This window comes from Stegostoma tigrinum, chromosome 31 (assembly GCF_030684315.1).
Source record: "Stegostoma tigrinum isolate sSteTig4 chromosome 31, sSteTig4.hap1, whole genome shotgun sequence".
Classification (NCBI taxonomy): Eukaryota; Metazoa; Chordata; class Chondrichthyes; order Orectolobiformes; family Stegostomatidae; genus Stegostoma; species Stegostoma tigrinum.
In genome coordinates this window covers 4490128-4502246 of record NC_081384.1, presented here as the reverse complement: position 1 = coordinate 4502246, position 12119 = coordinate 4490128, and the positions used below count along the sequence as shown (strand labels likewise).

General features: G+C 40.3%; 1 protein-coding gene across 2 annotated transcripts in view; it reads right to left on the bottom strand.

Annotated features, from left to right (window-relative positions):
• Positions 1–1245: 1245 nt before the first annotated feature.
• LOC125466390 (calcium-binding and coiled-coil domain-containing protein 2-like) overlaps positions 1246–12119 on the bottom strand; it is a 55150-nt gene continuing 44276 nt past the window's right edge. Inside the window, exons 14-16 of one of the 2 annotated variants that reach the window (XM_048560825.1) lie at positions 5895–5953; positions 2793–2830; positions 1246–2650 (exon numbers count right to left, since the gene is read on the bottom strand). In XM_048560825.1, the coding sequence (XP_048416782.1) occupies positions 2473–2650; positions 2793–2830; positions 5895–5953 (275 nt within the window). In that variant the 3' untranslated portion in view covers positions 1246–2472. Of the gene's footprint in view, positions 2651–2792; positions 2831–5894; positions 5954–7242; positions 8128–12119 lie in introns of those variants that run through there. The other variant, XM_048560826.2, reaches the window with a different exon arrangement.

The window sequence follows — 12119 nt, the reverse complement described above, 5'->3', positions numbered from 1 at the left end:
AGCATTTTCTATGCTTTCTTTAGGGGAAAGCCTGTCTCACCGATTACAGGACAAATAGTTAAGCACTGAATGGAAAATCTGCACATTGCCAGGGCCAATCCCCTGAAGCTGTTGCTTTGAACGACTGGTCAAAGAAGGCAAGGGCCAACTGATGTACTTACAGCCCCTTTGATGTAACTATCTGTGTAGGCTAAGCCCTGTGGACAAATCTCCACTGCAATACAGCAGAGGGAGCTCTGCACTCAGCCTGGCTTCAACGAACAGCTCAACACATTAAAAGGATCCTGGGCAGTTCACAAGAAAAGCCAAAAGCAAACGTACTGCTCGTTACATTTAAAAATAAAATTCTAATCCATTCCCATGTACAGCACAGCCACTTTCCATAACTCAGTTACTGAAAGACCTCATTGAAATTTCAATCATTAGCCCATTTCTTTCACCCAATAATCAGAAACTCTTTTAAGAGCTATCAATGATTAATATCAACAGCCCAGTTATTTTGACAATTAAAAAGAAATACTGCTAGATATGGAGGCATTTGACAATGAAGGAACCTTTAAACCAGACTATCTTTAAAGATAAACTGAAATTGCACAGTCACAATTCTGAGTTTAACTCAGTCCTGAGAGACATTGTATCAGTTCTCACATCGAAAGAGGTTAATAATTCCTCGGTTGTATCTGCTACCAGACTGCAAAGAAGGTGGCAAGGTGGGACTGAGCAGATCTCTTTCAAGTCATTTTGTTTTCTTTGCTGACTTAGGAAAATATTCAAGTTTAAAGACAAACAAACATTCTTGGTAAATTTAATCATCATTTTCAGAAACAGTCATCATTTTGCATGTGTGATACGTGCTGAGTGAATACTTCAAACTCTGATGGCAGCTGCATAGCTCCAACTGGTCCAAAGCTCCTTGAGCTGTGAGATGGGGTGGACAGCACCAGGGTCCTGCTGAGATGCATTAACCTGTGGATTTGAAGACTTGGCTGCAGGTGGATTGGAAGTGGGGGAGAAATCATCAACGTTCCTTAAAGATCACAATGCAGAGTGGGACAAGTATTGTCGTGAGCAAGGACAAAACTGTGAGCAGAATGGAGAGGAAAATAGGAACTAACTTCAAACAGACCCTTTACACAACTGCTCAGTTTAATATTTGGAAAATTTTGACCTGAAGTAGCTCCATGAACAATGAGGATTCACAAAATTAGGCATATTTCAGAGAAAGAAAAAAAATACAATCCAACGTCACAATGTAACCATCTTTAATTTCCAGCAATACATTCCATCCTTCAATAAGTGAAAATACACTGTACATGTGCTATTCACTTAAGTTAAGATTTGTAACAGGCACATTTCAATTCCTACAATCAAACAAAACATCCATCATTCTTACTATAATTAGAATAAACTTGTACAGTATACGCCCTGCATTTGATGCTCTCGAAATATTATAGAAATTTCATAAAGCTTTTAAATAAAACACCAGGAAGAATGACCTCTTCACAGCAGCTGCATAAATCTCAAGTTAACCATCTATAAAATTATTTCCGACAACACACAATTCCAAATGAAATCACATGAAATTCAGAACAATTTTATTTCCTGTAAATGCAATCTATCCAAACAAGAATAGGAAATAGCTGGAAGTGACAAAAATAATTGAGATTTCGATAGAACTCCTGTGGTGTTTTTAAACTACACTTCAATGTTAGATTACTTATTGTGGAGAGTATTGCAATGCACATACTATATTATATCCTACTAATGAGAGATTTGTGTGTAATGATGAGTTTGCAGACTGGGCAGCATTTCAAGATGAATTGTGGTTCTATAACTTTGAAGCATGACTCAAGAGATTTATTTATACATTAAGAGGTATGTGCAAAGCACGTTGGGTGATAGTCTGGTTTCAGACAGGATTTTTCCACAATGTACTAATCAGTGTCCCTTCACGTTTTATGGTTGTTAGGATCAGAGACTTTATAGATTTGTAAACAGTCGCTGGTTTCAGACTTGATTCAAAAGCACCCAGTGCTTATTACGTTAAAAACAAGATTTGCATTCAGCTATAAATTGGTGATGTTTGCTACTAGACTTAGAGAATAGGTGTGATTGAAGATCTGCAATTAGCTCAAGTGAAAAAGCCTCATAACGTCACTATTGGATACCAGTCCACCTTTGGACTGAGGCCCAATTCGATCAATAAGTCACACATACTTAGGCACTTTGTTGGGAAGAAAAATCACGCACGTTATTCTCCAGTCACACTGCAGGGCTCATGCAAGACCAGTATTGATATGAGGCAACAAGCTCCCTGTTCATCCCTTCAACTGTGTCATATTTGGGTGAACAATAATGAGATTTTAATTAATAAAATAAAACAAGAGCTAAAATGTCAAAAAATAAAATTCAGACTGAAAAGTGGTACTACCTTTATAAAGCAGAACTCAAACTGGTTTTGTTATTTGCCCCTCACATGGTGTCCAAAAAATGGGACTGCACATGATCTTCATAAGCACGCTGTTGGTTGTCTGAAAAGTGTTTTTGGCAAACAGGGCAACTGAACATAAAGTGTTTCTGAACATGTTGCTCGAAGTCAAAATCCTCCATGTAGAGCGGGAATAGGACTTCACACACTGGACACTTTTGGCTGTAAAATTTCACATTGTTTAAATGCAAGAATGGGATTTTGTGAACAGACAAAGCACAAACAATTGCTTTATACTTCATATAATGTCAGGCAATATAACCTTCTGTAAAAAAAGAGAAATGTCATAACAATGTGCTCTTACCAGTCAGTGGGAATTGCCTCTTCCCTGGCTGAAGTCTCCTGTGTATAGAAACAAGCAGTTAGTCGACAGCAATAGTCAGTGACATGCCTTGTAAGTATGGGTGTCACCAGCACATATCAGTGGTGATTGTACCTACACTCAGACTGACATTGTGCTCTGGGATCTGATCTTCAGTTGATCCAAAGTTTGAAATTGTTAATTGAACAAGAATCCTTTTCTCTCTCTGCACCCCATCTCAAAATACTACATGTCTAAAATAATTTGTTTTAATGAAAAAGAAAACTGGGCTGGTTAAAGTATCACTGAAGTAATTTCTACGATTCTGCTGTCAAATTAAAGGGAATTGTTTATCCTCTTAAACAATTACTGATCTGTAATGGCTGTGGGTGAATCATGCAACTACTGAACCGTTATTATAGGAAGGGTGTAAGTGTAAACCTGGTGTTTATTTGCAGATTTTAAAAAAAGGGAAATGGTGGGAGTGAACCAAGGTTCCTGCTCCGAATAGCCAATGAGCTAAGGCAAGGCCATGGCCAGGTTTGGCAGAATTAGTCCTCTATGGTCATTAAAACTGCCACTGTAACTTATACAGACCAGCACATACAGAATGGGCCACAGTGGCCTAGTGATTAAACTACTAACTAGCAGTCCAGAGGCTAGTATTAATGAATACAACATAGAACCGTAAAGCACAGGAAGGGGTCCTTCAGCCCACAATGTTGAGTTGAACATGGTGCCAAATTAAATTAATGCCTTCTGCCTGCACTTGGTCTGTATCCCTTCATTCCTTGCATATTTAAGCTCATCTCAAAGTCCCTTAAATGCACCAAACGTATCTGCCTCCACCACTATCCATGGCAGAGTGTTCTGGACTCCCATCATGCTCTGTGTAAAAACGTTGCCCTTCATGTCCCCTTTGAATTTTCCCCCCTCTCACCTTAAATGTATGCCCCTAGTATTAGGCATTTCAGTTCTGGGAAAAAAAGTTTCTGACTGTCAACCTTGTCTATGCATCTCAATTTTATAGACTTCAGTCAAGTCTCCCCTCAGCCTCTGCTGCTCCAGAGAAAACAACCCAAGTTTTTCTAGCCTTTCCTTATAGTTCATACCCTCTAGCATTCTAGTAAACCTCTTGTGACACGGATCCATGGCATGAGCTCAAATCTCACCAAAGCAGCCAAGCAATTTAAATTCAATTCATTAAGTAAACCTGGAACTAGAAGTTACCACTAATAATGGAGCTCTCCATTTCAGATATACTTGAATGTGTTTGACTCTTAAATACCCTCTGCAATTGCAATTGGGGAGACAATAGCAGAGTGGTATTATCACTGGATTGTTAATCCAGAGACCCAGATAATGTTCAGGGGACCCAGGTTCGAATCCCATCATGGCAGATGGTGGAATGTGAATTCAATAAAATATCTGGAATTAACAATCTAATGATGACCATGAATCCATTGTTGATTGTCAGGAAAAAACCCATCTCATTCACAAATGTCCTTTAGGGAAGGAAGCTGACATCCTTACCTGGTCTGGCCTACACGTGACTCCAGAACCACAGCAACGTGGTTGAGTCTGAACTGCCCTCTGGGCAATTAGGGATGGACGATAAATACTGCCTAGCCAGTGACACCCTCATCCCAGGAATGAGTAAAATAAAAAATCAAGACACTCAGTTTTAGCAAACTGTTCCCAAAATCCCAAGAAGTGAAATGTTTCAGGAAGGCAGTTCCCTACAACCTCTTCAAGGAAAAAGGAGAATGGGAAATGTTGCCCTGGCCAGTGCCCTCTACATCTTGTAAATGACCAAACAAGATGTTCCTGTACATAACTTCAGACTGTTGCCATTCAGAATTAATTCCCTAAGAATTATTTGCTTTGAGATTTCTCAAGACAGAATTACTGAAATATTTGCTTCTGTCTTCACTATAGTGGAATCAAAAACATTTTAGTAACATCTGTAAATTAGGAAGTTGAAAAGAAAGAGATCCTCAGTGAAAGTACTGACTTGAGGAGCATATCTCTTAGTAAACTGATGGAGCTGTGGGGTGGCAGGTTTGCTGGTCCTGACATACTTCATCTGGGGTCTTAAGAGGTTGCCATGAGTAGATGGATTAGTATTAATTTTCCAAAATTCCTTAGATTCAGGAAAGAATGTACTGGACTGGAAGTAATAAACAAGGAAGAAAGAACATCATAAAACGGGAAACCGTAGGCCAGTTAGCTTGATGTCTCTCATGGGAAAATATTACAACTGATTAGTGAAGAGGCTAGAGCTGCACGTAAGGTAGTTGAGAAAAGTCAGCACTGTTCTGTCAAAACGGAAATCATATTCAACCACTGTACTGGAGTTAATTGGAGACAACTCACTATCACCTTTTCAAGGGCAACTAAGGACAGTTAATAAATACACACGTTCCATGGCTAAACAATAATAAAAAATATTACACACACTGCCGATAAAGTGAACTCTACAATTTCCACAGACATTTGATAAGGGGTCACATCAAAAATTACTGTGGAAGCTAAAAGTCCATGGTGTAGGAAGTTGCAAATTATCATGGATTGAAAAGTGGCTGGTAGATAGCAATTGCTTAATATAAATGGATCTTTGACTGACTGGATAGATGTGACAAATGGAGGGTCACATGGGTCTGGGCTGGGCTCTCAAACTTTTTACAATTTAAATCAATGATTTGGACGAGGAGAGTGAAGGCTGACAACATTCTGACACTTTCATCTGAATCTCCCAAGTTTTGCACATATATAGAAATTACTGGCTCAAACTTGTGAGGATGATATAGAGAATGGCATATATGAAGAACAACAAAGTCATGCTTCATTCTATCCATGGATAGTCCCATCTGATTTGTTCCAAGTCCTGTGTCAACTGAGTTTTCACAGGTGCATGATCCACTTGCGATTAACAGCAGGTAAATCTGATGCTTTACAGGTAAATTCAAAGCATTTTTACACTGCTCAATGTCAAGGTGTTAAGAGGGATCTAATAGCAATTCCAATTTCAGACAAAGCCATTGACATGAGATCAAATTCGAGGAATAAGTTTTAAAGAACTGGTTTCAGAGTTAAATGATTTACCGTGCCATCCATGGTTTGCACAGCATCAAGGCTTCCACCAGTCTGTGATTCATTGGCACCTGAAGCATTAGAAAATAAAGACAAATCAAAAGCAAAAAAGTACCACTTGCGACAGGCTAGACAAATTGGATCTTTACAATTGAGGCACTGTTGAAGGATTAATCAGTTCAGGAAAAAGCTAAACTACAGCGATTGATTGGTTTTGACTAGGACACAGGTGGCTGCAGTTTGGTCATCAGGTTAGCCACACATTATGATGTACAAAAGCGAAATTAAAATGAAATGTCAAAACGCTGACCCATCAACACGAAAACATTAAATTTGAGAGATTTGAACCAATAGACCACCTCTCCATGCTATCCAGAGACCCCCGTTCACACCTTGCCAATATTCCGAACTCTGGATTCTAAACATGTGATTGTACATGTAGTAATGGTGATGGAGGCTCTCACCTTTGTGCAAATAAAATGTAAACATTTTTTGGTCCATTGAATGAGTTCCACACAATGGGTACATTACTCCCAGATAACCTTAAAGAGCACAACTTCTAATTTCTGAAGAATCACTGGATTCACCCAAGAGAACATCTGGAGACTTGGAATTGGCCCTTCAAATTATAAGGTGATTCTGTTCCTATCAGGACTTATTGGATTTTTAAACAGAATGTCAGATGGTTTTAAGTCATAGTGATTTACTTGGAAACCCATCAGAATATACTATTACCACATGACATTCAAAACATAGTTTTCAGCATTCTGAATAAAGATCAAAGGTGTGTGTGTGTGTGTGTGTGAGAGAGATAGAGTAATGCCTGTTTACTTCGTGGATCTCTAAGCATCAAAATTTTTGTTCCACCTCGACCTTTGCCTTTGGTGTCTCACCCTCTCTAGATTGTTTAATTGAGAACTCCCATGAATATATGTTGTCTCAATTTTCCTAATTTTCTCTAACCTATTCAAACTCACAGCACATTCAGTTCCAAAGAAGAGTCAAACATGCTGAAAACATCAAATATTTCTCTCTCCACAGATGGCACCAGACCTTGAGTTTCTCCAGGATATTTTTTAAAAAAAAATCAGCAATCCATTCTCTCCAGTTCAATGCTAGAATTGTCAAACCTGCTGACAGCAGCTTCAAACACACCTACCAGGTGAAACAGCTATTTCCTTGTACTTCTTTCAATCTAACACACTGAAGTTGCTGATCATGTTGCAGTCTTTTCCAATTGATAAAAGAATTGCAGATTGACTATGCTGAACATCTCAATTCAATACATAGGCGTGACCCTGAACTTCTAGGTCTGTCATTTTAATTCTTCTCCCACTGCCACTCCAGTTTCACTGTCCTCAGCCTCCTCCAAAGTTCCAGTGAAGCTTAAAGCAAACACATGAACAAAAACAGAAATTGCTGAGAAAAATAAAAGTCAGCAGGTCTGACAGCATCTGGAGAAGGGAAAGCAGAATTAACTGAACCTGAAACGTGAACTCTTTCTCTCCCCAGATGCTGAGTTTTTCCACCAATTTCTGGTTTTGTTTGTGATTTCCAGCATCTGCAGTTTTTTTTGGTTTTGATTACAGCCTCCCAGATTTATTAAGTTCAAAAAGTTCATATCATATAATCTGTGCCCTCATTGTTCTTTTGAGCGGCAGCTGTTGACAGGTCTGCTACTTTCAGTCTATTCCTCTGGTCCTATTTTTATTTCTTTCTGGTTTCCATCACTAGTGCCTCCTTCTGGCCTTGCACCATCATCTCTTGTTTTTTGGCCTTCTCCCTGCCTCCACACTTAAATCCAGGTACAACTTGATATTTTCCAATGCTGAAGGAAGTTCATTAATCTGAAACATTAACGTTCTTTCACAGATACTACCTGATCTGATTATTTCTGACATTTTCCGGTTTTAATTCAGATTTCCATCATCCAAAGCGTCTAAAATTTCAATGTCTTTTAGCAACAAGATTCCCATTTATAAATGGGAAATTCTGTCACTTGAGAAGTGGTGACTTTGTTGGAAGAAGTGGAAACATGAAGAACACAAGAGTGCAGAGACAGATATGTCAAACTTTGGACTCTTTATTGAAATAATCACACAGCGGGCTGTCTCCCCTCTCCTCACTGGTCACGTTTATAACAGGATGAACAGTTCCTTGTCGTGTTGCTGCCTCTGCATGCGACTTCACCATTACTTTCTTTCCCCCACCCTCTATCTTGCGGGAGAGCCCCATCTCCCTAACCCTGCATGGAGGAGGAAAAGAAAGAAAAATACACGCACACATATGACTCATTAATTTCAAAATTGCTATGATGCAAATATCAGGTATGTCAGGCACATTTATTTCTAAGTGCTTTGGAATGCCAGGAATAGGCTGCTCAGCCTCTGCTTTGCTGTTCATTGACAGCACATCTGCTCTACACCTCAGCTATTTGGGGTTCTCAAACCAATGGTCTTGGTGCCACATGGCACCAAACACTGTTCCACTCGGCCGGTTAGTTCTGTTTGAATTTCATGGGCATGGAGCTTTGCAAAGCCTTTTTCTTAGTTCAGTATCCTCAAATGAATCCCAAATCAGAATCCGATTATCTGTCATTGTGAACAAAGTGAGATATGGTTTGGTGGAACTTGAGCAATGCAGTACTCAATTTGCTAGAATATTAATTCAAGCACAGAACCAACATTTACATTGCATGAAAGAAGAATACTGATTGGTTGGCAAGTTGACTCTGATTGGTAGAGACATTAATTGGTGTATTCTCCACAGCAATCATGATTGACAGTTAGCAGCAGGCTTTTTAATCAGGCAAACTGACTGACTGATTGGTCAGGGCAATGCTTTCGTACCCTCGGAATTATTCAGCAAATGCTGTCCAATTGTAGCTCCAGCAGTCACTATCAAAAGCAAGCCGAAAAATGCACTTGCTGAACACATAACAGCAAATGAGTTACTGGGTATAGTTACCCTATATACAATAGGGTGTGTCCTCATGGTTCACAGCATCCTTGTATATTCAGGCTGCCCAAGGCACACAAGAGTGTCTTATCATGCAGAACCTGTTGTGGAAAAGACATGAACTAACCAAATAGTATCAGAGATAATGGGAACTGCAGATGCTGGAGATTCCAAGATAATAAAATGTGAGGCTGGATGAACACAGCAGGCCAAGCAGCATCTCAGGAGCACAAAAGCTGACGTTTCGGGCCTAGACCCTTCATCAGAGAGGGGGATGGGGGGAGGGAACTGGAATAAATAGGGAGAGAGGGGGAGGCGGACCGAAGATGGAGAGTAAAGAAGATAGGTGGAGAAGGTGTGGGTGGGGAGGTAGGGAGGGGATAGGTCAGTCCAGGGAAGACGGACAGGTCAAGGAGGTGGGATGAGGTTAGTAGGTAGCTGGGGGTGCGGCTTGGGGTGGGAGGAAGGGATGGGTGAGAGGAAGAACCGGTTCTTCCTCTCACCCATCCCTTCCTCCCACCCCAAGCCGCACCCCCAGCTACCTACTAACCTCATCCCACCTCCTTGACCTGTCCGTCTTCCCTGGACTGACCTATCCCCTCCCTACCTCCCCACCCACACCTTCTCCACCTATCTTCTTTACTCTCCATCTTCGGTCCGCCTCCCCCTCTCTCCCTATTTATTCCAGTTCCCTCCCCCCATCCCCCTCTCTGATGAAGGGTCTAGGCCCGAAACGTCAGCTTTTGTGCTCCTGAGATGCTGCTTGGCCTGCTGTGTTCATCCAGCCTCACATTTTATGAACTAACCAAATGTTTGGGCGAATTGCTACAACCTGTTGTAAGCAGAATTTCAATTTATAAGGAAAAGAACTCCTTCACTTCTCTGAAGATCATGAAGGACTGTATCAACAGAACACAATGTCCATGTGCACATTTGACATTGTTAGTCTGTTCACCAATGTGCATCTCTAGGAAGCTACAGACATCTGTAGTGCAGCACTGTATCCAGGCAAACCAGACCTGTCAGTGTGTGAAAGTGTTCGTTGAACATATGAACTCAGAAGTTCTTGCATTTAAGTTCAGTTTTAACAATATGCATATATAGTTGCAATGAAAGCCCCATTAGGTCTAACCTTTGCAAACACCTTTGTTGGATTCCATGAAAAATATGTCTTCGATGAAATGTAAAGCCTTTCAGCTTTCTGATATGTAGATGATACATTTGCTATACTTGAATTTCCAGCTGAAAATAAGAATTTCCTTAAATATCTTACTGAGCTCTATCGTGTATGGAAATTCATATTTTAAATGAAACAGTCAAATGAGCTCCCTTTCCTTGATGTTCCAGTTGAGAAGTCAGCCAGGGAGATCGCTACACAGTCTCCAGAAAACGTAACTTCACTGGTCTGTATATATATGGATTCCTACAGCTCCTTGTGCTAGATCATTGGTTTTATCACAAACCTCACAAATAAGGCCCAAACTCTTTGTCATCATGCAAACTTGATGCTAAAATAGGTATCAAAGCCATCCTGTGGGATGACAACTATCCTGATCAAATAATTTCTTTCTGTACATCACGCAAACTCATAACAGGCCCTAAAGTGGTCAATCTGGTCCTAAAAATTATCCAGTCTACCTGAGATTACACTGGAAGGATAAGATACCTCAAAGCTTTGAATAACAGGTGAATCTCCATGTTTCATGTTGTTGCTATGCCGGAGGAACACAAGAGATAGCTGCCATCCTCAGAATGCTGTCATCAAGCTAAAAAGATGTTCTGCTTGTTACACAGATAAGTCACATGAATTTCAGTGCCAAACATGATGTCAGAAATGTCTGTCATTCAGTTCAAAGGCTGGCACGTCATATTAAATAGTGCATTGCTTCAGCTGTTTGCAACAAGCAAGATACCGATAATATCCAACTAGACCACGTTTGCAAAACTTGTCATACAGTCTGATATTAGATGTGATTCTGCAAGTGGAAATTTAGTGGGTAACCCTGAGAGTGTAAAGAATCACGGTGCCAATTTGCCTGCTTTAACACGTAGTCAAAGTCTGGCCGTTAACTGACAATCATGATTACTTGGTACAATCTCCATGGCATCATTTCTACCAGAGTTCAGTTGCCAACCAATCAGTATTAGTTTGCAGTATAAGTGTTGTGTTTCGGAGTGTCGGAGTGTCAGAGCAGGCTCGAAGGGCCGGACGGCCTATTCCTCCTCCTAGTTTTTATGTTTTCCCTTGAGTTAGTGATTGTGTGAATTGTCCTGATGAGTGCAAGATGAAAAACCTTGATAGAATGTCAATTTTTTTTTCCCAATAATGCTCAAATTAACATGTACAGAATTAATAGAAATAAACATTTAAACATAGAGAAGTCACAGAGTATTTTGATCCAGGGGACACCCTTATATCGTCCATGAAGATGAAAATTTTAGACACTTCTGTTCCACGTGTTCCATTGAAAAGGTACACTTAATTGCAGGGAATACTCGATAGCCATGTAAGTGATGGAGTCATAGAGTCACAGAGCTGTATAGCACCGAAAGAGACCATTTGGTCCAACTCGTCCATGCCGACCAGATATCCTACGTTAATTTAGTCCCATTTGCCAGTATTTGACCCATTTCTCTCTAAACCCTTCTTATTCATATATCCATGCAGATGCCTTTTAAATGTTGTCATTGTACCAGCCTTCACCACTTCCTCTGGCAGCTCATTCATATATGCCCCACGCTCGGTGTGAAAAAGTTGCTGCTTAGGTCCCTTTTAAATCTTTCCCCTCTCACCTTAAAACTGTGCCCTCTAGTTTTGGGCTCCGCTATCCTGGGGAAAAGACCTTGGCTCTTCATCCTATCCATGCTCATCATTTTATAAACCTCTATAAAGGTCACCCCTCAGCCTCTGATACTCTAGGGAAAATAGCGCAAGCCTATTCAAACTCTCCCTTTTGGTCAAACCTTCCAACCCTGGCAACATCCTTGAAGGGGCTCAGAAGAAATTTACAAGTTTCACAATGTCCTTCTGAAAGCACAGAGACCAGAATGGCATTCCTGAAATGTATTACCTATCTTAAATTTCAAATCCTGAAGGCAGCTTTTGCATTTCAAAAGTACCATTTCAAAGAAGATTAAAGTAGTTTTGCCTGGTGTACGAGCCAACATTTACCCTCTACCCACCATGTGGATTAGAGTATTGCCAATTTTATAATCAATAGCATTTTGAAAGATCTTGCTGTGTGACTTGGCCACTGTATTTCTAATATTACAACGGTG